The 27929-nt window shown below is 42.5% G+C and overlaps 1 protein-coding gene across 1 annotated transcript; it reads left to right on the forward strand.

Moving 5' to 3' along the window:
• Nucleotides 1–886: 886 nt before the first annotated feature.
• Nucleotides 887–27907, forward strand: LOC131282726 (mucin-2-like). Its single transcript, XM_058312261.1, has 5 exons — nucleotides 887–1163; nucleotides 15243–15266; nucleotides 17288–17809; nucleotides 20979–20993; nucleotides 25984–27907. The coding sequence occupies exons 1-5, from the start codon at nucleotides 1082–1084 to the stop codon at nucleotides 27642–27644; spliced, it is 2304 nt and encodes a 767-aa protein (XP_058168244.1). The 5' UTR covers nucleotides 887–1081; the 3' UTR covers nucleotides 27645–27907.
• The last annotated feature ends 22 nt before the right edge of the window (nucleotides 27908–27929 follow it).

The raw sequence follows: 27929 nt of genomic DNA on the forward strand, positions 1-27929 counted from the left end.
CGAAAAGGAAAACCGGTGCAAAACGGCACACCGACTGCGAGGTGCTGCTCATGTTCTCTTTCCCTTTCCCGCGGCCAGCTTTCTTAGCAGCATGGTGCTGGTAGTGGTACAGCCTCCGCAGCCCACCCAGGGCAGCATTCGCCAGATCGATCTTCAGCGATCCGCGGGCTAAGATCGTGCTCAGTAGTCATAGTTCGCTGGCGCCGTCGAGTAGCTGTTGCAGAGTGGAGAGCGCGAATCCGAGTCGAGTGGTTTGGGGATACTTTTTGTTTTCTTTTGCACCTCTTCCGTTATTCAAACCGTATTTTTTGTTTTACGTCGGGCTCACATTTCGGCATAACGCGCAAACGTACGATTCCGGAAGCGCATGTGTTCATGTGTGTTTGTGATCGTAGACATTTTCAGAACCGTGTGTCCTTTGAAAGTTCTTGTGGTAGAAACAATGGTCTAGATTTTTAAAAGGACTACGAATGTTTAATTCAGGTGTTCATAAAAAATTCCCAAGTTTTATATTTTGTGAATGTCGTTTAGCTCAATTGATTTAATTTGTAATTGTATTTACCTGGTTTAAAACACCTTTTTTATCGTTATTTAAATATGCTTTCTGTATTTATTAATATTTTTATTTTACAAGCAATTAAAATACAATTATTATATGTGAGATATTTCGATCGAATTCACCCTTGATCGTGATCGAATGATGAAAGCTTATTTTCGCGGACTTTTGATTACATTACACCGTGTGCAGTTCATGTGCATTTGACTTTCACTTGAAATTAAATAATCAAATGAACGCTGTCGTGCTGGAGGGTTTAGACTTCTTCTTTTAATTATTTTTTATTCGGCTAGTGATATAACGGTTTTGCTTCCTTCTGTAGGTCAATAACAACTTGTGATACAGACTAAACGGTGAACGAAAAGCGTGAATTTGGTGTGGTTCGAAGTGTTTGTTTGTGTGGATCACAAAGTGTATCAGCCATAGTGACACTTTCCCAACCAGTACCCAGCCCCACCACCACCAGCATCAGTGCGATTGCTTTCCGAGGACCTTTCGAGTCAGTCGGTGACAAAAATTGCGAACATGGTGCGTCTGGTGGTTCTGTTGCTGTGCGTGTCGATGGCGACGACGCAAAAACCGAGCAATTTCAACTTCAAAGAGAAAGGTGAGTGCTGCACCGTGTACCGGAGCCGAAATCATATTTACATCTAGTTTGGTGTCTCCCGGGGCTCCTATGGTCGTAGTTGGTGTTGTGGATTCCAGACATAAGCGTTGCATAATGTGTCCTCCCCAGGAGAAACACACAGTACGCTTGTGCCAACTTGGCGGTTTAGTTGCCGCTCTTCCAATGTTGATTCCATATACTAACTTTGGCTAGATGTACATTCCAGTATACTCAGTAATAACAAATTATTGTGTTAATTTTTATTTATTTACTTTGTAATCTAAAAGATTGAAGACTCAAGTAGGAGACTATTGTGGATTTGATTAAATTTAGTTGTTTATGCTTTTTCATGTAGTACAATCTATCATTAATTTAAATAATATGAAAATTCAAAATTCAAAATTTGAAGAATTTATGAAGACACATTTGTGGTAAAACCCAACCACCAAACCGGTTTAGCAGATCGTCGTTTTGCTTTTGCACATTCACATCTCGCATTGATCGTGGCCTTCACTTTTACTCTCGTATATCCTTGTTATCCTTGCAAGCACCTTGCACCGTTATCTCTGCCCCCCATTCCTGTGGTTTGCTAACCGTGAAAGCATCGTTCGAGCGACCACCACTGCCCCGCTGCTAATGACTAACACATAACCACGTGACGGAACCGTTTTTGCACTCTTCCTTTACCGAACCGTCCCCATCCTGTATCGTTTTCGTTTGCAAAAGTCCTGACCTGACCCGACCCGGCCGTAACGCTCACCAACAAACAAACGACAGTTAACATAAGTCGTCGATGACCCCAATCATATGGTAAAGGGTGGAGCTTCGCAGTTTGGCGGCGAATGGCGCTATGTCTCGCACATCTATTATGTATGCGTGCGCGAAGGCTTGCCGTTTGGTATGAGATCGGGTCTGTTTACATAATCCCGTCGGGGGACACTGATTCAACACCGGCTAGATGATTATGACGGAGACTACGACGACAACGGTGATAATGAGGACGAAAAAACGGAGGTGAACCATGGAAGAACTCCGTCAAGAAGCGTACAAGGCGAAAGATGACGAAAAGGGAGAGTTTTCTTCATACATTGTTCCTCACAAGTTCACGTCCTTTCTTTGGGGATCTCTTTCATAATATTGCTAAATCCGAAATGGGAGTGTTTTGCTGATTCGTTTCGGTCAAAGATTGAAAGTTTTCCAAACAAATGAAAATATAAAAAAATAAATCCATATGATTTTGCAATGGCAGAAATCCCAAAAGTCCCGCAAATTGATGATGCAGGTCGAAGGGGTTTTTTATTTCTAATTTCTGAGAGTGTGGCCGTATGCAAATGAAATGACCCGTTGACGAGATCGCTGCCAGTTGGCGAATTATGTTATGGCACGCTAAAGAGCACATAATCGGCACTTGTGTCATTTTAATTGCCGCAAATCAACGTCAAAATTAATTTAAATGGCTTTTTCTGGCAAACGGTAGCTAATGGGTTTATCAGTAGGTGCTCTTTTCTAATTTATTGTTAGATTATACTAAAAATCCATTCCATCCTAAAAAGCTCTTTTCTTTTATTTATTGTTAGATTACACTATACTAAAAATCCATTCGTTCCGTTTCTTTGATGTTTTAGTTTTGATGAAAGTATAACACAAATGATAAAAAACCCCGTTAAAAAGTTCCATAAAGCGACTTTTGAATGTTGAATGAATGAAAATAAAATTTCATGACAAAGTTTAATTCATATTATGCATAATAAGCGCTCAATACCTTCTACGATGGAGCGACTCTCGATCACTGTGTTGCTTAATCTATACGTAGTATTTACTGACCAGTTACGTAAGCGATCTTAGTTCGTCAACCATAAGAATCCAGTACACCAGCATGCCAATTTAAACACGCCACGTCTCGATAGATTTAGAGCGCTTGGACGTCTAAACATAGAAGCATTACATTGATTGGCTAGCATTTCCAACATGCTTTCCATCTCTGTAACGAAAACACTTGCCAAACGTAAAAAATGTCACGCGTGTCGTGAACGATGATGCCGACCCAATAGCAATACAGACCCTGTTGCATATCACTATTATCGTATGCATTGATGCAAGACGTTAGTGCACAGGAGAAACCGGTTAGCGGTTTGCAACCACGCAAAGAAAGGTTATTCAGATTAGGAAAACAAAGATCTGCGTATGAATAATATCTTTTTTTTCAAAAAGATTTATACCGACAAGTATCTCTTAAAGATTCAATTTTACATTATTAACTGATAGAGAAGCGATACAAGCCGGGTTTGGTAATTTTGAGATTTTTTGCTATTTTGGTTTTGGGATGAATAATATTAGATTTATGTCATGACAATGTGCAGATTTAGGCATATCGCTGTGGGTATGTGTTTTGCTTATTATTTTAATATCGACGGCCCATTTGTGTTCATCCCGATGGAAACAAGAGACTCGAGCGAAAGTCTCGTACCATCGAACGAAAGACTTAAACGGTGACGAAGTGACGAACCCGTCCTGACGTAATCGGTTTTATATAAAGCACAGAAATGCTCGCGTACACCGCCACGATCGCACGCACACCCGTGGGTGACCCAAATACCGGGCATTCGAATGTGGAGTACCAGCCAAAAAGGCGCATGCACCACGGATTTGGGACTGCAGGAACGCCGCTGGTCGAAGAGCGTGGTTCGCGATCAGGTGAGAGTTGTGAACCGGTTTGTTTTCTTTTTCACGGATTGGATGTAGCGCCGCATCTTGGGCATTCCCCAGGCCATCTTTCAGTCCCCCGTTCCAAGCTGCCGCTCCCGCAGCCTCCTACTGATTGTACTTTCGGGAGGGGAAATTTCCGCACTACGGATGAAAGGGAAATGATGCAGGCGGTTCCAGCCTACACCTGACAACCTTGAATGATGCTTATGTTGCATCAGCATGCACGAACGATGGATCACGAACAGAGAGGGAAAGTGAATTTTGAACCATCGTTATTGTATCAAATCACTGATGAATCCCAAACACTTGAAAGTCATCGATAGCAGATGGATGCAGTTGAACATTACTATGCAGGCATTGACTTGATTCGGTAACTTTAAATGATGCTTGTTGGATTGGCATGTCTTGGTTTCAGACACATGTCGAAATTTTTATGATTTTTATAACCAAAATAAATTAAGTGAGCAGCATAAACATAATCGTTTGGAAAAACAATAACAAGAAAAATTGACTAACTATTTAAGAAAATGTTTTACAGCTTCAATTCTAATTCTTGAAGAAATGATCGCCACAGTCTGCATAAATTAAACATCCAAGATCAGTTTTCGAAGGAATTTTGAAGCTACTAAGTAAAACATTTTTCTTGTTTGTTGTTTGTATGTTACAGCATTTATTTTCTTTTCTCTACAATCTCATCTCCTACCCGTACGGCACATTGTTACTACCCGGTAGAAAAAGATTATATCAGCGATGACGGGCAGCATAGGAAGAGCAATCTTATCGCGATTCCGTAGGGTTTCTATTATTAGCTCATCCTATGTATGTTTGCAACCGGTTGGTAGACGCGCATGTGCCCATCATTAGCATACGCAGCCATTGTTCTTCGGACCGGTCGTGAGATGGTCTTGATTTCTGCTTGTTTTGCTTGTCTGCGCCATACACCGTTTGTTTTCATATATATTCTTCAGCAAATTCTATAGATGGGTAGCGATGTGAGAAGAATTTATGTTTCGCCACTTGACGCGTCCGCAACGGTCGTCAATAATCGCACGCGCCAGTAGCGGCACCGATGCTTGCAACGGGTGTCTTCACGAGTCAGAGGCATAGCCTCTGAAGACCTTTCACTGTAACCCGAGACGGCGAAGGCGGCGAGTGAAAAGCAGCCCACACAAAAAAAAAACATGCTGCTCCGGGAGGTTGTGGCGGTGGGAATTTGAATTTCAATTAATCCATTCCGGGTGATTAATGGCACTGAGTTCTCGGTTCGTAGTTAGGAACAGAGCGCGAGCGGGCCAGGGGCGCCAATCGAATGGTGTACCTCGATCCACCCGAAGAAGATGAGGTCAGATAGGATTCGAGTCGCTTCGAAGACCCGGTTTCGGTTTCGTCTCGACTCGTCGCGGACAGAACCGGCGAAGAACCAGATTCTGCGGAGGCCATCCGGCTGATGGTTGGCCTGGACGATCGAAGCCGGTCGCAATGCAGCTACCTTACGCCGCTTCTCACTTTGCCGCAAGATGCTTCCTTTGGTGGCCCACGAGCACCACCACGAGATGTGGCGTAACATTTCGCCGCGGCCGTCGATCGAACGCAACAAGCTCGGCATGATCTGCATTGCATCCGCCGGAGAGAACCTTCGACGATGGCCAAACCGTTGGGCAACAAATGTCCGCGAATCGGTGATCCCCGTGCGGTTTTTGTTTCTGCTTTCCGAGCAGCGCAAGAAAAAACAACTTCTCGCGGTGACTCTGACGAAATGGATGTCTGGCGATGGCCGTTGAACGTGGGGTCTATTTTTGTGCCGGTTGTCGTGGAGTCTACCGCTAGCGCTATTGCAAACTTTAAAAAAGAGTGCGTTAATGCTTTCATTAAGTTGATTTAGCCGACATGAATATTTTTTTGAATATTTTATTTCTAACAGAATCTCAAACTTATATGTCTAAGCCGGTTTGCTCATATACTTGGAGGTAGTTTGTATTTGTTTACAAATAGTAAACATGTGCAGATTATAAAATTTTACTCCATAACATAATTAAATGCCTGTTCTATATCTAAAATATCCATATGTTTTGAAAATAATGTTTATTAACTTTTCTTCAGTTGCACTGAACAAAAAATTCTAAGTTATTATTCTTCAATTTATTTGATCATTTAAAAGCCAATAATTAATCCAAAATTAACATTCAAAAATATCGCACGGTTGATTGATGATTTTTAAACCGATTTAAATCCAATCAAAACCGGAATTAGAAAATGAGCATGTACTTTTAGTCGATATTCAGAGAAAAGCCCGTCGTTTATGTAAAGCACTAGCAAGCAAGCCCTTCCATTACGCGTTTACCTTATCTGATGCATGTTATCTTATCTTATCTAAACCGTTCGCGCAACAATGGAAAGATGTTTAATAGATTTCTCAACAAGCTACAATGCCTACCCTTTTCAGTAGTTCACTTTCTTATTATAAACATGTGAACACGCCTGGTCAAATGCCCACAATTATGCTGCTTTCAACATGAACACGTCGCTGCAATACTGCACATATGGCTTTGTGGCGTTGTGCAAAACCATTCGCGCACTCTGCTCTCCAATGGTGCACTACCAACCGAAGTGATCAGTTCAAGGTTCCCAATAATTATCGCGCACACGCCAGACCACCATCGGAGGAGCCACCGAGCTGGAGCTGGAAGGAAGAAACCCTGTTCACCTCTGCTCTAACCCCTCCCCTGGTCGACGAAGAACAATTGCCCCGCGGGGCGGACGAAGTGGGCGTCAAAAGCGAGATTCTCGGCTTGTCGGCAAACTTTGACAATTGCCACTTGCACAACCGAACAGCTACCGAGCGGATTGCCACCGATCGTTTACCCATCTACCGGCGGCTAGCCACCATTGTTGCCGGCCAAAGCCCGCGATGGCGGAACCTTCACAAGCCCGTGTTGTGCTTTATGTTGTGCACAATGTGTTGGAGCATGAAACAGGCACGCGATCGTCGGTAACACGCAGATGCTCGGAAACGAAGCCGGCAAACGTGCCTTTCGAACTAGATTGGTAACTAATTTTGTGGAGAAGCACGAAGAAGTCAACATCGGTGAGACGACCGATGAGAAGGTGGAGGAAAATGTGCTTGCTGTCAGTGGAGAAGGTCTGCAAATTGATTGCGCTCCTCGCCGGTTGCTTGCGGAGGCTGCGACGATACGGGGACGATTTTCACACGCGAATCAATTCACCTAAGATTTCCGTGCCAGGCTGTGTAGATGCATTAATGCTCACCCTCGAACTCGCACCTGAATCAAAACACTCGAGGCGGTCCTTAACTAGGGCCAATGGAATTAAAAGATTATGCTATACCGTAGAATGATTTACCTTCCCGCGAGAGGAGAAAAAAAAGACAGATGGTTGTTACAAGATTCCGATATTTAATGCCAAGAAAACCAGTGAGGTAGTTTAGCAACGAGATGGGAGGAAAATATTCCCAGCCGTTTGGCCTTTAGCTGCTGGCACGCATCTGTACATAGCTGTCTGCATACGCTAAGGTATGCAATTACATCTTTATAGGCAATGCTGGATCGCGAAAAGAGTGGCACAATCACGCAAACAAACTAATCGACACAAAACATGTGAAATAAACGCAATAAACCCTAATGCATGGTATGGGAACATGTAATTGATCGGTTAAGTATGTTTTTGTAGCCGGTTTTGTTATGTGACGCTATTGCTGGAATGTTGATGACTGTAAAGGATAATCTAAAGGGTCGATATAAAGGTGCTAGAAGACGAATGCCATCTTGCAAGAAGATTTTTTTTCTTATCAAAAACCTTCAAGGTTAGAAAAATTCTCCATCAAAACTCTAATCTGAATCTACTAAACTCTAATGGCCTTATCACATTGGTCACAATGATGGCATTGGTAGAGCCACTGTACTGCCAAGAAGGGGTGGTAAAGCCACTGTACTGTCAACCTTTGGTGAAATGAGCTTGCTCTTTACACCAGTTTGACAGTCCTAGACTATAAAGGCTGGTAGAATAATATAATTCCAAAATAAAAAAACATATTTGAAAGCGTTTACAGCTACATCAATTGATAAACAAAATTATTTACGCGAGCACTAAGGGAAAGTAAATAATAAACTAGACAATGGAACTAAACGTAGACATTTTTATTTTTATGGTCTTTTTGTACATTCTTTTGGAAACCTGCAGCAATAGTTTGCCACATAAATTGCTAAAGGATTAGTCAGTGGTTCTTGAAGTTGTTGTCTTTAACAACAATTAAACAGCAAATGCCTTTGGTTAAATTCAAATGATGTTGTCTGTGGATGGAAGATTATATTCTCAATAGAAAATGTTAAGCAATTGGCAAACAAAATGTTTAGGTGTTGATACATTATTATGTCGAAAAGAGTATTCCATTTTTGAAAAATTGCTCAAAATACGAAAATCAAAGAGAATAATGCAGGAAAAACGTTATATTGCTCATACACACTATAGGGGTTATCATGAAATCGTCGTTTCGTTTTAGCGGTCGCTAACGGCGCTCATTCGTCGCTAAGGGTGCTCATTTGTTCATTATAATGAACTTTTAGCGACTGAAATGAACAAATGAGCACCTTTAGCGACCGCTAAAACGAAACGACGATTTCATGATAACCCCTTATATGTTTGGTTGTTTTGGCAGCATAAATAACCATCCATTTTATTTTCATCTTTGTTATTTATAAATTTTAAAGAAAATTAAAACAAAATCTTCATATAAATTAGATGTTCCAATTGAATAAGTGTTTATGTACAAACTATTTTCGATACGCTCAATCTACATTCGCATAATTCGAAAGATCAGAAATATTGAAAAGCTACAGCAGTTGCCTGCTTCCTTCATCGCAGCTCAAAACTGAGCGGTTTGGAGAATATAAAAATAAGAAAATGGAGCATATTAAGGTTGAAACAATAGTGAAAGGGATGCAGGAATTTGCACTGCAAGTCAACCAGAAGACAGCTTTGATCGTGTTCAACGTCAGAGCAACTGCTCCTCGACCAACCGTTCGTTAAGTAACCGATCGTTTAATTTCGTGAAACTTGTGCACAATGTCTGCATAACGCGGGTGGACATGGTAAGCCTCGTTACTGCCTCGAGCAAAAACTGGTTTCCGTTACTCTGGTGGTTGTTAAATTTTAGATCTTCTAAATCGCGCTCTTGCACCGCACAGGATAAAAGAAAGTATCATGGAAATAACCATTTTTCTCGAGCAAAGGATTTCAATTCCGGGATTCCGAAGGTGCCAAACCAAGCAGACAAGCAAGTAAACCGGCTTGTTGCCCACAGTGAGCGGGTCCATTTCGAAAAAGTGAAGGTGCTTCCCGAAGATCTGGCAGTTTCTCCGAACTGCATATATGACGTTTTGCACTGACCGACTGCACCGGTAAGCGAATGAATGGTGAAAAATGCACACACGTTGTGGCGTGAACAAAAGTCAACAAAAAAACCTCTAGACTGCTCGAATTTAACATCATGGTCGACGGGATACTTTGTTACTATAGTGAAAGTAAGTTCAAGAGAATGGTTTGATCTCACACAGGAGAATTAAGTCAAATATGTCATACATCTTTTGGTTTCCAAGGAACAGCCAATTGGAAGGGAAAATTTCAGCAACTTTTACCATAGCTAGTGTTGCTCTATTTCTCTTCTTTGCTTAAGATCTGTGGAAACCAGTTTGTGGATTGATACAATATTAATCCGGTTAGAATGTTTTCACCATAATTTTCACACTAATTTGCATAGCTGGAATTTCAAAGTGAGTTTCTAAAACAGATAAACGCTGATCAGATAAAAGAAATAAACACTTAGATAAGGTTTTTCTAAATAAAAACATTCGCCCAAGCAACGTTTACAATACCTATCAGGCTTAAACAAGTTTTATCAATGTTTCATGTTGGGTTTACTAAGTAGATTTCTTATGATGCAAAACTGTTTTAATAATATCAACATCTATAAAACCTTTTAAAGAAAGCCATAAAACCGACCATTAATTCTCATTTCTGTGCGAATCATTCAATAACAATAATAACGTATTCAAACCATAGTTTAGAAATAGTTGTAAGGGATTGTGTTGATAACGTTCTGTAGAATGTTACTTCTTACAATGAAAACGGGTTTATAAAGGTTTTATCACATAATGTAATAATGATTAATTTTAAGACGGGATTTAGAAATAGAAATTTAGAATCGTGATAAAACTTAAAATAGTACTTGAGTGTTTTACTTATTTACTTATGCCTTCACATAGTGTGTTCATACAAAATTTAAATACGTCTCACACTTGATTGTAAAACCACTTCTACAACCCTACAACTCCCAAAGTTATTCCGCAGCTATTGAAAATTTAATAAAATTTCTCTCTTCAATAGTTCATATTTGTTATTCTTCTACGACGTTTTTTAAATTGGAATGTTATTGCTACTTTAGTGTGATATTTGAAATGGTTTTGATTCCTACAATCCTCAAAAATAAAACGGGTAAGGAATCAAGATTAAAAACAAATGATTCAAACTATTGGAAGCCTAAACTGACGAGTAACATTACTACTTATTAGCTTCCTTTTGACGCACGATACATAAAAAAAGAATCGCCATGCAAGACGCCCCAAGCGTTGCCTCCCTGATAGCTTCAAGAATGTGCGTCTTTTGGGGGGTGGTCTCCGGAACACTGGTCGTCCTTCTAGATCACCGGTTCGGAGCCGGTCCGACTTTTTCGTACGTGGCGAGCCATGAAATGCCATCCTCTCCTATCGTAATCGAGTCGGATCCGCTATGAATATGACAACAACAAACAAGTGGACATAAAAAAAGATGCCTGATGGTCAGATTTCGAATCTTATTCATTCTGTTTGCCGCAATAGTTTCGATGACGATAGCAAACGTGGTTCAAATTGATTTTTTAGCAAACTCGAAGAGATAAAATAGGTGCTGATCATGCTGCAGAGTGCTCTCAAAAATATAGCAAACTCGATTTATTAGCGAAATGATCTCGTATCAACTTCTTCTTTAACTGGTGTTCTCTACGATCAGATACCTGATCGCAATCTACTGCTCTCGAACAGCTCAATGACCACATCGTCATACGCGTCACCAGAGAGGTGTACAAGGTCAACTCCACTACCGATCGAAGCTAAACGAACGTTGTGTCGGTCGCTACGGAACTTTGTGAAGCTTGTTACCAATAGCTTTTTGCTCAAGTGTTGCCATTTTTTTTATCTCCTACCGTTCGCCAACCACTGAGCTAAATCTTAATGGCAATGACACCTGATGGCGAGGAGAAAAACGGCGAGGGTTGTGGGCAGCAAAAGTCCGTTCCGAGCGACGTTTCGAGCGTTCGGGAAACCCGTTTTCCTTATCGGGAGGCTTGATTTTGGACACGCTGTAGCGAACCAATGGAACTCGAGACGCGCGCGCTTCGAACCATTCGGCTTTCTTCCTTCGCACTCGAGTTAGCAGTCTTATGTTTCAGTCCAGGGCTTCGATGGAAATTCAGTAACCAACCCCACGTCCGACCGTTGAAAGGATTTTCCATCCTCCGCCACGTTGACGGGGGATGGTGGCGCTTGTACTCAGTTCCGTTTAATCCATACCGTTGCACGATTCATTACCGACCAGACGCCCAATGGGAGAAAGTGCCAGGGCGGCCCACAATCGCACTGCTTCGAAGCAATTGTGCAACACAATAAAGGGGGAGAAAAATCGTTTCACTTCCTGCTCGGGATCGAGTCTATCGGCGGACTACCCGACCGTTTGGTTGAGCCCACATCCGGAAATCACAAAACTTCCCGGGGGACACAAGAAATAAGCCTTCTGCAGCAACCGATGACTTATTATTATTATTATTTAGCACAACATAGTGACCAAGGGTGGAGGTGGGGGAACGCTTTTAGGAATGCCTTTTTAATATCGGTGTGCGCATTGAAAGGCATCCTATGGCGGAAGTAGTCGGTAAATGGCATTCTGTGGTTTGCTGATTTGCGGTTACAAGGAGTTGAGTAATGTTCCAGATCCTAAAAATAAACATCTTTAGATCTAACCTCAGTTAAACAAGGCCTGTAATTAATGACTTTTACAAGAATGTTAATCGAAGCAAAGGGGTTCATGAAAGATAATAATGTTACATCTGAAGTAACTGTTGTTAAATTAATGTCGATTACCTGTGAAGTATCATTCATTCAAGAAGAAAAAAAAATCACTAGAGAAATATCTTTGTTTAGCCCTCCGCACCTCATAAAAATGCCAAAAGCTTTTTTTATGCTATTAAGGTTTGAATCTTCTTTAATTATTGTGATGATACTTGATTTTAAACTATTTTTTAAACATCTGTATTTAGAATGCACAAATTTTAAATTTATATTTACACACATATCATGTGTTTTTTCCTTGTTTAGTTTAGTTTCGTCAAAATTGAATCTTTGTTTCTTACCCAAAAGCAATACAATTTTCTTTGTTTTGGTACGGATAATTTTCCAAGCCACTTATTATTGTTGCTTGTTGATTTGATCTGTACTTTTTATTCAGGCATCTGGAATATAAACGTTTCACATTCTATGCCATTATTTCAATAAAGTTGTTTATCAATGTATGTTTTCGTAACCAGCATAGGTTAGAAAAAAAATTAGTAAAAGGTTGCTACAAAACTTTGAAAGCCAAAACACCGACTACAATAAGAAATTGCTAGGAATTGTTCTTATTATGCCCGATAAGTGAATGGGTGAAACGGCGTGGAGAAAACGCTCCATTTTTGGCACATCCGTTATCTAATTGGCCGCTAACTCGACGGGTGTTCTGATTGCAGAAGTGGTAAAACACTCCAAAGTAAACAAAGCTGATATAATCATCAATGGATAGCACTCCATAGGAAACAATTATCTAATTTTTATTATTACTCATCTAACTTGCTAAGTAACGAATGCTGCACAGTTTATAATACTGAAATATGATTCATGCAGTATCGTTCCTTAGAAAACTGGCAGAACATTCACATAAGATACGATATATGACAAATCAAGAGATATTAGCGTTCATCGAGAAGCGTGAAGAAAATGCAACCAAAATGCAATGTTGCATCTCTATTTGAATTTTGCACCCTTAGCCAAGGGTTTATGCGTAGCTGACTTAGTCTGAACACATGTAACAATTCCACAAGTCAGACTTGGATTAATAACAGTTTTTAGGTCGGTTATGTTAATACTGAAATTGCAGCACTATTTACTGACTACTGTTTCGTTCGTTCATGCGCCATACGAAGTTAATAATTTATAGTTTATTACAGTTAATAGCATATAGTCGTTTTATGGTTCTTCGTGAGCATCTCATCAAATGATGTTTGCAAAATGGGTGCATTTTCATATGGCCAATCTTATTCTTTCGTTCTGAAAATAATGATGAAACGAGCGAATTTAATCCAGATCAATACAGCGTTTTACATCTCACCTAGCAACTCGTGCCTACTACAAACATCCCCGCGACAACTTTCATTCTGGTAGATCCTAGAAAGTGATGAATTTTCTACTTACCCGTTTGTGTTGCCACTTGTGGGTTTTGCGATTCAACATCAAATACTCTACAGTAGGCTATCATTCTTGCTGTTCTACATACACTGCCGCGGTTGCTAGGTGAAATGTAAAACGCTGTAAAGCTGGCTGTAGACGTCACATATTAATCTGTGCAGATCTTTGACGTCTACAGATTTCCTTTGTTCTCTCGTACCCATCGTCTGTCAAACATCCCTCCAGATATCCCGAATATCTCGAGGGATGTTGGAAATAGCTAAGGAAAGGCTGTAGACGTCAAACATCTGAGCAGATTAATATGTAACGTCTACGGCTTGCTTAAGACTGCACAAGTTTCTCAGCTGCCTATGAGGCAAGAAACGACAAAGCTGTCCCAAAAGTGTCTGTTGAGCAACGTGCATTTGTTTCTTCTTCAGCAAAGTTTTTTCTCAAAGATCGTCGAAAACCCGCTGAGCAGGACCATGGAAAATTTCATTCTTCGTCGTGCAATAAACACTATTTAAATAAACCAGTTGGATCGGTCTCTAATCTCAATTTTTTTGATTTTTTTTGACGTTTATAAAACAAAGTTTGCAGACAAGCTATATGATAAAGAATTTATAAAGTAAGCTGTTATAATCTATCTCACTAAAAAAATCTATCTCACTTACGTTATTAACTGTCAAGTTGAGATGAATTATTTGTTTAGTATTAATTGCTTTTCAACTACACCTTCATAATATTTCCTGACAAAAAATTGATGAAATGGGTAATACTTGCCGCATGCAGTATTAGGGGTCTGCGACAGCCGAGTAGTAGCGCCGGTTAGAATATCGGCCCATGAGCGCCGAGGGTCACCACCTCGACGGCGTGGGTTCGAATCCCAACCGTGACCGGACCCTCCCCTATACGAGAGGACTGACTATCCATGTACAACAGGGAAACAAGTCTCGTAAGCCGTTAACGCCAAGAAGAAGAATGCAGTATTCACCCTCATGTATAATGATTTGTAATGGATGGTCGTAGATATTTGAAAGGATAAATTTTGAAGATATTTTAAGGTTAAAGAAGCACGATATGCATCTAGTACTCTAATGATTTTAACTCGACAAATGAGGCAAGCAATTCAATTTCTCATTTGTTCAAACAAGCTTAATCAATGAAAATCAAACATTATCTTAAACTGGCAAACTCGAACGTTCGTCAAACAAATTGCCATGCAGATGCCTTTACTTCATCAATATACATGCAAAAAAAACTACATGCTCGCAACACACCCATTAGATGAATTCGTAATCTCACACACGGCTTGCGTAATCCCTGCAAGGTCACTGTCGAGCATCTGCATTCACTGACCATCTTTTTGTCCAATCAGTGTCCGCAAACGCAAGACAAAAAACACAATTTTCTTGTCATTATCGTCAGACCCAGCGCCTTTGCCACCTTTTCCTCTGTCGCGTTCCGAATAATTTTACGCCGACGCCACAGCGAATTCACCACTTGACCATGTCCTACAAACAAATTGAAATCGATCGAATATGCGCACACACACGACATCCGACGGTGAAATTATTGCTAACTTGACCCGCAAACCCGCCCCTCCGACGGCTCCACGCCCGCAACGCTGGCGGTTTGGGAAGCTGGGCGCGCTTTTACGCTAATGCTTTGGCGAAAGAATGTGTTTCTTCACGCTTCTGCCCCTCCTGTTCGCTTTTACCTCCACCGTAGTACTCCCTCCTCCTGTAGTTTGCCAAGCTTTGCCTCTTGTTTTTCCTCCTCCTCATACCCCGTGCCCAGCTATTGGCCTGTTGGTAATGAAAATCTTGTTGTTTGTTTTCACTGTTTACAGGTTTCAAAAGCGGGCATAATTATGGTGAGTTTTATCTTTCAATAGACCACTTTGTATACGACTCACAGCAAAAATTGGTGTGAAAAGTATCCAACGATCGTGTGATATTTTTAAACACAAAGAATTTCAACAGCCCCCGTTTTCGTTAGAATTATGAAAAAATATATCAGAGAAAACTTTGTACATTCAATTAATTTAAATGTTTGCACCTTGACCTCAATCATGATACATTTTCGAAACAATTGGTATCGATCAGTAAAGTTATTTTATATCGAGTGATTTGCTCAAGTAGATAGAATATTCACTGAAATAGATTTAAAACATCTTTATGGGACATCAAGAAACTTGGTAAAAAAATTTTATAGTAAAAACTCGAATAAGATTGTTAAAAACCCTAGACAAGACGATAAAATATGCATATTTCCATCAAGGCAACGATGAGTTTGTGAAGTGCAATTGAATGTTTAAATCTTCTTATCTAAACCAGATGATAACAAACCAGAAATCGTAATTTTCAGGAAGTTGAAAATAACACCTTTTAACTAACTAAGACTCTCCATTATATGGACGTATCCATTTATATTTACTCTTAACCCACCCATGATTTATATAGCGCCTTCGTTATCGTTTGGGTTAGATTTCTGAGTTTGTCTTCAACTTACAACTTTCAACTTCAACTTTCGGGTATTGTCTCCTGATGTAAATGTTTTCTCTATTTAAAAATTTTGTTATTTGGAATGATTATAAATTTATATAATTATTTTATTTATTTATTTATATTATATATTATAAATTTATTCCTTTGAATTTAACGCCTTGTGGGGTTTCGTACATAAAAATTGATAAACAATTCATTCAGGCACATGTTAATTTAAAAGCATAAATGAATGAATTTTTTTTTTATTTTACAGTATAATTATCTAAAAAAACTACAATAACCCATTTAGTTTTCATGTTTTCGGAAAGAGACAAAAACTAACGAGTTAGAGACAAACTCAGATGCATTAGAGACAGAAGCTGTTCAGCTATTTCTAATCTTGGTGCCTTATAGACAACACCATCTGCTGTCGACATAAATTGTAATGGCAATGGCTGTAAATCATTGTGTTTGGTAACTGGAGATCTACTGTAAGTGAAATGGATTTAATAAATAATTCTATGGATACTATGCTATTTTGAATGGAATGTTTACATTTTCCACTTAATATTCAAAAGCAGCATCAAATAGTTCCTAAACTGTTCTTCATAGCTTCCTTTTTGCTAGGGTAAGGGTTTAATTATGCTTACGACTGATACATTCACCTGTGCCTCAAGGATTATGAACCTATTTGTGTAAGATAAACCCCGCACTGGATGAGTTACGGTGTTTGGAACCATCTCCGGAGGCATACAAATGCTCACCATTATCCTCATTTTAACGCCATCATCCACCCATTGGGTGCGCTGCACAAATCAAATATTAATTTTATTCATAGCTGTCCAATAACTCCACACGCAGTGCGTGTCGTTATCGCCCTGAGTTCCAAACCAATCCCATGTTACGCATGTGTCGTCCAATGTAGGGTGGAATCCGTCTGAAATGTGTTTCTCCCCAGGAGCAGACGAAAGTCATCCATTGACCTCACATCTGACCACTCGTTTTTTCCTTTTGAAAAACGTTGTTTAGAGACGTTCGTTTCAACCAACTTATACTAGATATTGGAGGGTTTCGGGGCGTATCCTCTGTTTTCCCTAAGTTACGCAACTTACAGTTGGTTCCTCTTGTTTTTCTCTCTCTATCTCTATTTCCGCTTTTTTTTTCTTTTTCTTTCCCCTATTTTTCCTTTTCTCATCTGTGTTTTCTTCCTTCCTCCAATCGCATCGGATGTTCCAACTTGCTTGCATTCCGAATTTAATGCCCGAAAAACCTGAACACCCCACCAACCGGCCTACTACTACTACCACCACCACCACGAATACCGAACCGAATAATCACCCTGCTGGACCGTGTCCCTGCTAAACAAACATAAACACACACAAACACACACACATGCGTACACTCGCAGACATAGACCCGCAGGTGCTGGAGATCCAGCGGCAGAACCTGATCACGCAGAAGATCCTCCAGCGCTACCTGGAGCGGCGGCTGCATCCGGGCCGCAAGCCACAGATCCGCGTGCCATCGGTGGAGGAAATCTTACCGAAGCCCTTCGCCACCCTGCCGTCCGTGCGGGACGTCCGGCAGCAGAACCAAAGCAGAAACAGTAGCGACGCTAGTAGTAGTAGTAGTAGTAGTAATAGTAACAGTAGTGGCGGCGGATCCCGGTATGATCTGTTCGACGGCCGGCAGGGACGCAAGTACGGCGAGGAGCAAGAGGAGCAGGACTACGACGGGGACGACGAGGACGAGGAGGGCGGCGGTGACTACCGGGAGGGCCGGCTCGATCTGGACCAGTACGACGACGATGACGAGCTCGGTTCGTCCGCTCGGTTCGACAGCGCACGATTCGACATCGAGTCGCTGCAATCGGGCGAGTCGGAGCACGTGGACTCGTTCTACCGCGACAAGCACTACCACCGTCAGAGAGGTAATTATCACGCAGTGTCCCCGCCGATTCCCCGATCCCAATGCCAGTGCCCAGTTGCAACCTTAGTTTCCATTTCCCGTGTTCTCCGCCGGTGATCGGTTCGGTGATTTAGTTCTCTGTGCATGCCAACCCTCAGTGGACCTAACCTCACTTTAACAGCATGCGTCGACTTTGGGGGTGGATTTGGATGGTAGTGGTGGTGGTGGTGGTGGTGATGGTGGTAGCTCCGGCAGTGGCATAGGACTCGCGAACAACTCACCACATGCTTTCTGATCTTGACCCATAATTTACCCCAAGCAAACAACAAACGGCTAACAGCGTTGGTGCGAGCAAATAGATTGTCGAGGGAGGTCCGGTTCCTTGGCCACCTCGTGGCTCGTGGCAGTCGAATATCGAGAGCGATCGTGATATCATCGACGCCGGTGACGGTGGTGACGGACCTTTACACTGCACATTCTTTGCCAAGGACACACGAGCGCGCCTGGTCTCTAGCAGCGTTACCTAACAAGCTCCATTTCGATTACAATAAAAGTGGAAATCAAATTACAAGAGGTATGCAAAAGACGGAAATAAAGAGAGAAAGAGGGAGAATAGCTACGCAATGGTAGAAACCGTAGAACCTGACTGACCAAACTTCTAGCAAGGTCTCTAACGAAATATCCTTAGGATATCCATTGAGAGGCATATAAAACAAGCTCGTCCAGTCTTTTACGATCGTGATCTATTAGCCTCAGAGATCAGAGCTCAGAAATGTTCCTTCAAACGCTCTCTGCATAACGAGTCGCCGGAGGTCTGGAACATGTTAGACGAATGTTAAGGTGAACGGAGATCTGATCTCTTAGGTGTTGATAGGAACTTGTCACAATGCCATTGCAATAGAATTAAAATCAATTTCAACTTTTTCGATCAGTCAGGTCAGGTGGGAGTAGAAAATCTTGCCACAAAAAGTGTACTGATTATGCAAACGATGTATCGAAGAGCCCGATCACCCATTCCAGGTGCATTCAACTCTAAGTCACCCGTTTCGATGCGGCTGGTATACTTTGGCCCAGCATGAAGCCAACAATAGCAGGTGGAGAAGAAGCATGATGTGAAAGTTTCATGTCCACCACCGAATCCGTGGCGAACAGATTGGCGTGAACGGTTAAAAGTTTAACATCTTGCTTCGAGATGCGTTAAACGAAACTGTCCCCACGAACGCGACGTACGAAATCTCGTAGACCAAACGCAACCCAGACCGGCCATCGGTGAATGATCGATAAATTAAAACATAAACAGGAAATGAGAGTCGAGCTTAACGATCGGTTACGTCCCGAGAAGGTTAGCGAGACAAGTTACGAGGTTAGGTCGAATCTTCAGTGATTTGTCTATCTTCCACGAATAAGAAACAAGCGATGAGAGATGCAAATGATTTTATTAGTTTCGGCATGGGAATCGTGGTGGAAAATCTTGTGTAAAAATATTGACATATACAATGCCCAGCAGCTGATGGACACTGTTTTAGTTTTTATAAACAAAATAAATAAGCAAAATAAAAGCGAAGCTGAAAGACAAAAATCAGCTTATACAAAAATATGTGCTTTTTAAGCCTAAACAACTCATTATAATATTGTAAGTCCGGAAAAATTACGGACCATGACATTAATTTGTTAACTGCCAACCTATTATAGTACAGTTTTTTATTACAATCATTTTTGACGAAATTTGGTTGAAATTTTTAATAAAAACTCTTTTTGGGAAACTAAGCGTTCTAAAGAATATTTGTGTGTGATTACTGTAGCTTACTTCTGCATAACTGAACTACTTTATTAGTGCAAAGGGATGCTTCTGTTACCAGTTAAACGGGTGATGTTTACTGTTAAAAAAGCTTAAAAAAGCTATAAAGATTAAATTTTTATGCTACTATAAATTATTAAGTTTGAATTATAAAAGTTTTCATCTGTAAAACTAATTAAGATGAACTTGAATATTTCATGTTTGTTTGGTATAACAAAATAACATTTAAATCAGCTACAATTGGTTATTTATACGAGACTTGGAAAAAAGTAACATTAATATTTTCCGTGTCAAGTCCGTGTAATATGCAATGCAAGGAACAGCCAAGGAACAGCCAAGGAACGTTTTGATGTAACATAATGCAATTACAACAGTGAAAAATTATATTATCCATCTGGCAACCAGGAAATGTGCTGACTTCCGCAAGTTTAAAGCCTTCCCGATTCGTTGTACCCACTCCCGGGGAGCTTTAGTGACGAGCCTACGAGCGAACCGATTGCAGCAAGTGTTCATTTGTACGATCCTGGGCAGTTAAGCTTTTCGATTAGACATTATTTATCGACCAGCTCGAAGTGAGTCAATTTTGCTGAATGCTCTTTTGCGATCTTTTCATCGCCATTTCCGCCGGTTCACCCACCGGTCCGTTGGAGCGTTGGTCCAACAACCGAACGATCGATAGATGGAGGTAATTATAGTCACTGCTGCGGCGTGTCTTGTACAGATCTGTGCCTCCGAAGTTGTCCCAGACGGCAGGATCGTTTGCCAATTGCACCAGGAATGTAGCGACGAAACCGATCGCACTCCATTCGCAGCTTCGGGCGACGCAACAGTTCGGAATGCATTCGTTCACCATTTTACCACCAGCGGACGGGGGTTATGATTTGATGGATGAAAAGTTTGACAACTAATCAAATATAGCATGTCGGTGTTGGGTGAAACAGTTTCGTCGCCTGCCACCTCCCCACAGGAACGCGACAGCGGAGAGTGCACAAGATAAGTGGCAGCTGATAGGCGCTAATGATCAGTTACGCAATGGTGGTTCGCGCAAAGCGTTCGAAAAGGCAATGATGGACCGGCGACGACAGCAAACCGGGGCAACAATTAGTAGCTGCTTACGGGGAGAAGGACTAATGCATTTTGGGACCGGCAGGCTATCTCTAGCAGCGCTCGCTACTTTGTAGCACCTAACCGCAACGGGAATGGAAGCGAAATTTAGGTCATATTTGCTTGTATGGAAGAAAGTGTCCTAACAATTGCACACTAACGGGGTAGGTTAATGCAGAATTTTATTTTTACTTTGTTACTTTGAGGTTTATTTTTACAAATTTTCTTCTACACGGAAAACTCTTCGCAACTACAATGTTTCTTTCTCTTGCTTTACCTCTCTTTACAGCTTCCCAGCTCTCGGGTACGTAGAAATGAAGATTGTTTGTAAATGCAGGCAAATGTTTTCTGTTTTAAATTAATTCTACCACTATCATGGTTTTCTTTTATTTTTAGTATTCATTTTGATCCGTTTTTCACAGCATTTGTGCAAATGAATAAGAATTATGGCTTCGAGCGATCGATCGATGAACGTTGCGATGAATTTTTTATGAAAACATTTTCTTCAAATTTACCTAAATTACACTCTTTTTATTTCGAACAATGCAAAATTTACTTCCAAATCGAACGTCACTACGATTGAAGACTAAGGAAAGCCGCACATTATTTTTGGTTAGTCTTCTAAGAAAGGCAATGTTCCACCGTAACCTTTGATCAAAAGTGAACTTTAGGCATCCTTGATCGCCGCTAAGGATAACGTCACCGTGAAGCAACCCACGGGTGAACTTCAAGTGTATCTCAACGACAAGTAAAGCCCCGATCCGCTTACCACGTTGTGACATTATCTACGCGTACGCAGAATCGCACCAACAAAACACGTGTAAAGTTCAAGAGCTCCTTCACCCGGCACCGAAGCCCATTATTTGGGAGCTTCTAGTGGTGCACAAATTGAAATTGAAAAACAAAAATACTTTAATCTGAAGGGGTAGTTGTCGTCGAGTAATGTCAGAAAATTACTACCTTCCACACCATTGTAGGATGCGTTTTAAATTATGCATATATTTTTTACTACGAGATTCACTCGTTTGCATAACGTGGTTGTGGAATGAACCTCAAACTTCTTCTCGCAACAGAGAAAGCTCGCCACCGCTCGGACGTGACCTTTGGAGGGCACAATTTTATTTTACGAGCATCTCCTGCATGCATCCGGAACGCCTTCTCCGCGAATGCCGCAGCCCGTCGGCCGGTATTTAATGCGTTTTGCCTGCATTGCCGAGACTCGTTTTTCATGGGAGCCTTGTGCGGTTTTGATTGAGCCACTGCGGGGTGCGTTGAAATATGCTTACACGGTTCAGCTCTTTTTCATTGAACACCGCTAGATAGTTTTTTAAAGAAAGTATGACTTCTTAAGAGCCTTCAAGAAATACGGACGTGCTACGCGAAGAAGAGAAGAAAACTTCGAATGGTACAACCGTTGTGAAAAAAATAAAGCATCAAACCCCAAAATCATCCCCGCAAGTGATCCCCACATACACACACTCTCCGAAATAAGAGTACATGGTGCGAACAACATCACAGCCGTTAACAAAACAGTAATTAACCTTTAAGCCCGCTTTGGCAAGCGTGTAGCCTCTTGCAGCGATGAGTCGAGACGTCGCCGGAGATCTCTGCTCAAGATGCCTGCGTTCGGCACGCGTTGCAGCCGCTAGGTGGGAGAAATGGGAGAAGGTACTTGATCCATCAGATCGGTTGAGGCATCGATCGAAACCACCACCGTGGCGCAGACGCTATGAAATCCAAGGCTGAAGGCCGCAATCGCTCGAGTTCCCAGGCTAATTGAGTGTTGGCTTCCTGAACATTTCCAACCACCGGATAATGGCCCTCCAGTTTCGTGGGAGTATCGGCGAGGGGGAGGGGATGGGCAGATGATGAGACGCTATGATTAGAAGCCACTGTGCTGCATAGTTAACCCCGCACAATGGTTGCAGGTTATGGGTTTGCTGCAGTATCATGCCGTGGTCTACCATTTTCCGAAGCATAAGTAGTAACTACTAAGTGGATTGTTCGGAGAGGATCAATTTAGCAAAACGGTACCGCTTAGATTTAGCCACCTGTTTTTGAATAGTTTTATGCAACACAAGACTAATTGGTAATTGCACGTGAAAGGTGTACCGATTGGCACGCGAAGAAAATCTAACGTTTTCTCAAAGAGTTATGCAAGATTTAGTTCAACCTTCAATCAAGTTTATAGAATTCGCTTGGGTTCAATTTTATTTTCATCACTTAGCGAGCAGGTTCGTTAGCGAGAAGAGTTGTTTATTATCTTATAGAATTATATTTAATTGTACTTTATCACATCAGATATTATATATGCTATTTAGTATGATCACAGCATCGTCTCGATCAGCCCAAATCTTGATTACGAGTTCAATTCTTGACTATGGCTTTAGTTGTGAACAGCGTTTTACTCTGTTTTACGATTGTCTCACGTAAATAGCATTCAGGTAGGGATTCTTATGCTTTTGGTTCGTAAGTTCAACAGAACAGAAACCAATTGGTCTGGAGACATAAAATTCGAAATTTTATTTCCGTCTCTTGAATCCATCACGCTGAATATATGCCAGATTGCAATGAATTGCCATTGAATAATCAAAGCGCTAAAAAACAGTGGTCTTTTAGTTCACATCAATCGGAGTATGACCCTTTACTGGTCTCACTGGTTCAAACAGTTGCCCAAAAGACCATTCAAGGCTTCTTCATTAATTTGTGAAGCTATCAATCCGCCCTTATCCACCTGTTTCGGTCGGAAATTACTCTTCAAGGGTGACTTCATTAGCCAAAGACGTCCGTAGTGGTTGGACTTTTTACAACCTTCTGTGGTCTACGGACGGAAGCGCCCTATCGGTAATGGTTAGGTTGCGCCACTTGGTTGCCTCTAATAAATTGGTCGGATTCCAGAAGGTACGTCTCCGAGGCTAAAAGCAAACATCTCTCGAAGCAGATTCGCCGGATGGTAAACCTACAATATGTCCTTGACATTTGCATCCCTCTTCACACGAGTGGTACACGGTGTCGCCGATGAGTTCCTTTCGAACCTATCGCTACGTTTACATAGTCGGCCGGTGTGGCGGCCTTTCGAGGCTGGACGCATCGATGATCGACAGGCGACGCCTTCAGAGCGCTAGTACGTAGAGCGACATCCCCGACGGGAGATCGCAATTATCATTCCGCGCCAATTAGCCTCTGGCAGACATCACTTCTCCGGGCGTCTGCAATCGACCCGGGCGCTCGGAACCGGAGTCGCGGAATGCTTCGTCGACTTAAAGGTCGTCCGAACTGGTTGGCTGGGCTGAGGACGGGTTTAAGATGTTTTACTTATTTTACTCAACTCGTCCCATACTAGTCCCCGGACTTTGCCGATCCTCAGTGGGGAGTAAATGACGACATAAAAATAATACGACGCCCATAGGGGGCACCGTTGGCTGACATCGTACTTGTTCCGTTGCAATTCCGGATTTCCACAGCAATACCCTCACGGTTAGGATCAAGTTTTCCTCAGCGGCCTCTAATTGGAGCTCGCGTTCATTTACTGTTTCCCTGTTCCGGCACCTGGGGTCTCGTTTTTCACGAACAGGAAGGAAATGCATACGCTTATCAAGTTCAAGGACGTACGATATTACCGGTTACTTGCCGCGTGTCCGATAACTAGAACCAGTTTACGACACCGATTATAGAGCAGCCGTACTTGAACCGTTAAAAAGAAGGTCAATAATGGCGCGTGAGTATCATTAGCACCGCTTGACATCCGATTATGAGCGTTTTCAAAAACATTACCGCTGAGAATGGAAAACTTCCAAAAGGTGTTGTTATTTTTCACTTATTTTGCGATTATACATGCCAACACAGTATTATCAGATGTTAAAATCAGGGTCAATCAAGGACCACTCTCTTAATTGAAAAGGCATCGACGAAAAATCACATACCAGACGAGAAGTAAATTATATTGATTTCATATTATTATGACCCCAGTACAAGAGAGGTGAGGATACTCGCACGCAAATAGAAAAAGTCTAGCCTAAATGAGTACGCCAAACAGGAAGGAGGGATCTCTTACTCTTGTTGAGAAACCTTTTTTAGTAGAGGCAGGACAAGTAAGATCATTAATAAATTGTTAATTTAACCTCAAACCAGGCCCGTCGTATTTTCGATCATTATATAATTCATTATCCTTCTTATGACAAATGTTCGTGGATTTTGGCAAAATTTCTCACTCCAACAAATGCCTTGCTTCGTTCTCGAATTGTACAAACCTAAGTGATAAGCGAGAGTGTGGATCGAGGGAATGAAGAAGGGGGTCTTCTCTTTCCATTTTAGTGACTTTTCGGCTTCATTGATCTGTTCAATGAATGTTTAATGAATCATGAATATTTGGGATGCATGAATCTCTCATTCAATGATTCGTAAATCTCAAAATCAAAGTAGAGAGTCATTCAGATTAATAACTAATTAATTAGATTATCCAATGGTAATCAACCCACAAACTTTAAATTAGTTCAAACTATTTTCTTATAGTAATTTAGATATTAATTTTTCACATTCGATTGCACCCTTGTAAGTGTAATAAAATATCAACGGATTATTTTAGTTCCTGTAATGTTCTACCGTTTAAATTTCTCAGATGATTTCCTTTCTCCGAATTGTGTTGTTGACTAACTCTACCATTTTCCTTTGTTCAAATCCTCTCCCTCCCGCATGCCATATCCAAAATCCAACAACCTTGTTTATGTAATTGTTATGATTTCAACCTGTTTTTGTATTTATATGTTTAGAATAATGGTAATTCACACATTTAACACACTACTCCAACCCACATTACCACACTACCTCACGCCATCCTTTACCCAGTACGATTGATTGGTTGAAGCTAACTCATATGTACAGCAAGGACGTTGGGAATATATATTGGGATTTTTGTATATACATTCGGTTGGTCACGTTCCACTGCTCGCGCTCTCGGAACCACTGGCACGGGTTTTTTGACATTTTCAAACTTACACCAGAGACATACAACAGACCCTATGCGTGCAGCACCACCACCCACACGGACTCGACTCGTACACCGATCTAGAACAACACCGTCACTACACGCCATCCGCCGCACACTCGCTCCGTTGGTGGTCATCTTTAGCCTAATTATGTGTTTTCTTTTCTCTTTTCTCTTTCTTTCTCTCTCTCTCTCTTCCTTTTCTTCCTTTTTCCTGTGCCTTCTTGGGCACGCGATGTCTAATATGGTCGCGAACGTGTGCATGATCACATTCCGTGCTGATGATTGCTGGTGATTCTGGCGGACCTAGTGCCCGATTCGGGTGAGTTTGACGAGAACGCCCTAGACGAAGACTTCGAGGACTATCCGGAGTTGAGTGTGTTGAGTGAGATCACCAACGAGATCCGGCTGCGACAGGAGGCAGCAAAGGGGCATGCCGACGGTGGCAGAGTGAAGCGACAAGCCGTCAACAGTCGCACGTCCCGCCGAGGGCGCGTCACGTTCCGCGAAACACCGACCATCACTAATCGGGTCGATGCTCGATATTACACGTCGGACGACTATGTCGACTACCCGACGACACCACGACTGAACAAGAATCTCCGGGACAACTACTCCGAGTATCGGTTGCTCTCAAAGAGCCGTGCCTCGGTGAATGAGCCGGTCAAACCGAGCCGGCCACGTCCCACCTCGACGCAGACCACTCTGGCGCGGAACGCAGCTCGATCTCGCAATCGCAACACACTGAAGTCGCTCGCCTACAAACCGAACGTGTACAATGCCAACAGCCGCCGGACGACGTTCACACTGTCCGCCTACAATAAGGGACCGACTCGACCGGGAACTACACGCCGTACCGGAAATTCCCGGGGCAGCTATAAAGACGAGGAAGAGCAGCAGCAGGCACCGCAGGGCCGCAAGTGGAACCGCTTCGGACAGGCGGGCGCGACGGCACAGGACTGGCGTCGGAAGACGGTGAGCATGGGCAGTTCGAACATTCAACCAAGTACGGCCGCCCTCACGGTGACATTCTTCCTGCCCACGGACACGACCGTGTCGGTGGTGGCGAACTCCAAGACCGAGATCAGCCTTATCAAAACGACCACGACGAGTATCGAGGAGATCTGCACCTCCTGCTTCTCCCTAACCCAGGGTCCCAATGGACTTCCAGTGCATGTGCTCAATAAGGAGATCACGTCCTTCAATAACGACGGCCTATTCGAGATCACCAAGTTCATCTTGAGCTCCACACCGACCACGACCGTCTCGGTGTCACAGAACACGTTCCGTGGTCGCTCCACCGCCTATTCGGCTACCATCTCCACCACCATCTACGAGGCTACGCCTTTCGTGCAGACGCGTGGCAAACCGGCCGCCGATCCGAACTCCGTGCTATCTAATGCTCCACTGGCGAATATCCTCCTGTCGCAGCTGCTCCTCGGAAATCTGGGCGTCGGTCCGGAACCGAACTATATCCCACGCCCGACAGAGCTCCTTCCGGACCCGAACCGCTACCAGCTCGTGGTGACGACTGCCACCGACTACCGGACGCACGTTAAAGAAGTCGTCCAGACGCTCACTCAAACCAAGTCGATCGTGCTGCCTATCACCTTCCAGGGGCGCGAGATACTTACGACCGTATACGAAAGTGATGTCACCAGCACCGTCATCACATCCTTCATCACCGAAACGTTGACCATTCCGACCACCTCCACCATTCGTGTCCAGCCCACGGCAAACCCTGCGGATGATCTGTCCAACAAGCTGAGCCTCCTGTTGCCACTGCTCGAGGAACGCGAACGCCAGAACCGACTACTGTCCGCCATCGAGCCCTCCCTACCGCTCGTCTCCACGACGCCCCCAACCATAGCTCCAACGCCAACCGCCACCAGTGCCGTGTCGAAGGTGTACGTCTCTGGGCAGCATCCCGGCGAGTTCAGTGTATCGTTCACCACCATCTTCAGCACGTAGTGGTGCGAGTCCACTCCCCGCACACCAGTACTTAGCATCATTCAAACCCTTAGGGTAACCTCTTCCTGGCCCAGCAAACGAAGAGTTCCCGGTGTTACTACTCCCCGCACTTTTCGTTTACTATTCCAGATTAAAGTAGACTAACTTTGGACCGCGAACCAAACTATCACCCGCCCCGACGCACCGACGACCACTGAAGGTAGTTCCCATCAACACCACCACGCCATCGTTGACTTTGTTTTCCACTATTCCAAGGGAGATTGTTTATTGAGAGTCCCACCCTAC

The sequence above is a fragment of the Anopheles ziemanni genome, chromosome 2 (assembly GCF_943734765.1).
Source record: "Anopheles ziemanni chromosome 2, idAnoZiCoDA_A2_x.2, whole genome shotgun sequence".
NCBI classification, from domain to species: Eukaryota; Metazoa; Arthropoda; class Insecta; order Diptera; family Culicidae; genus Anopheles; species Anopheles ziemanni.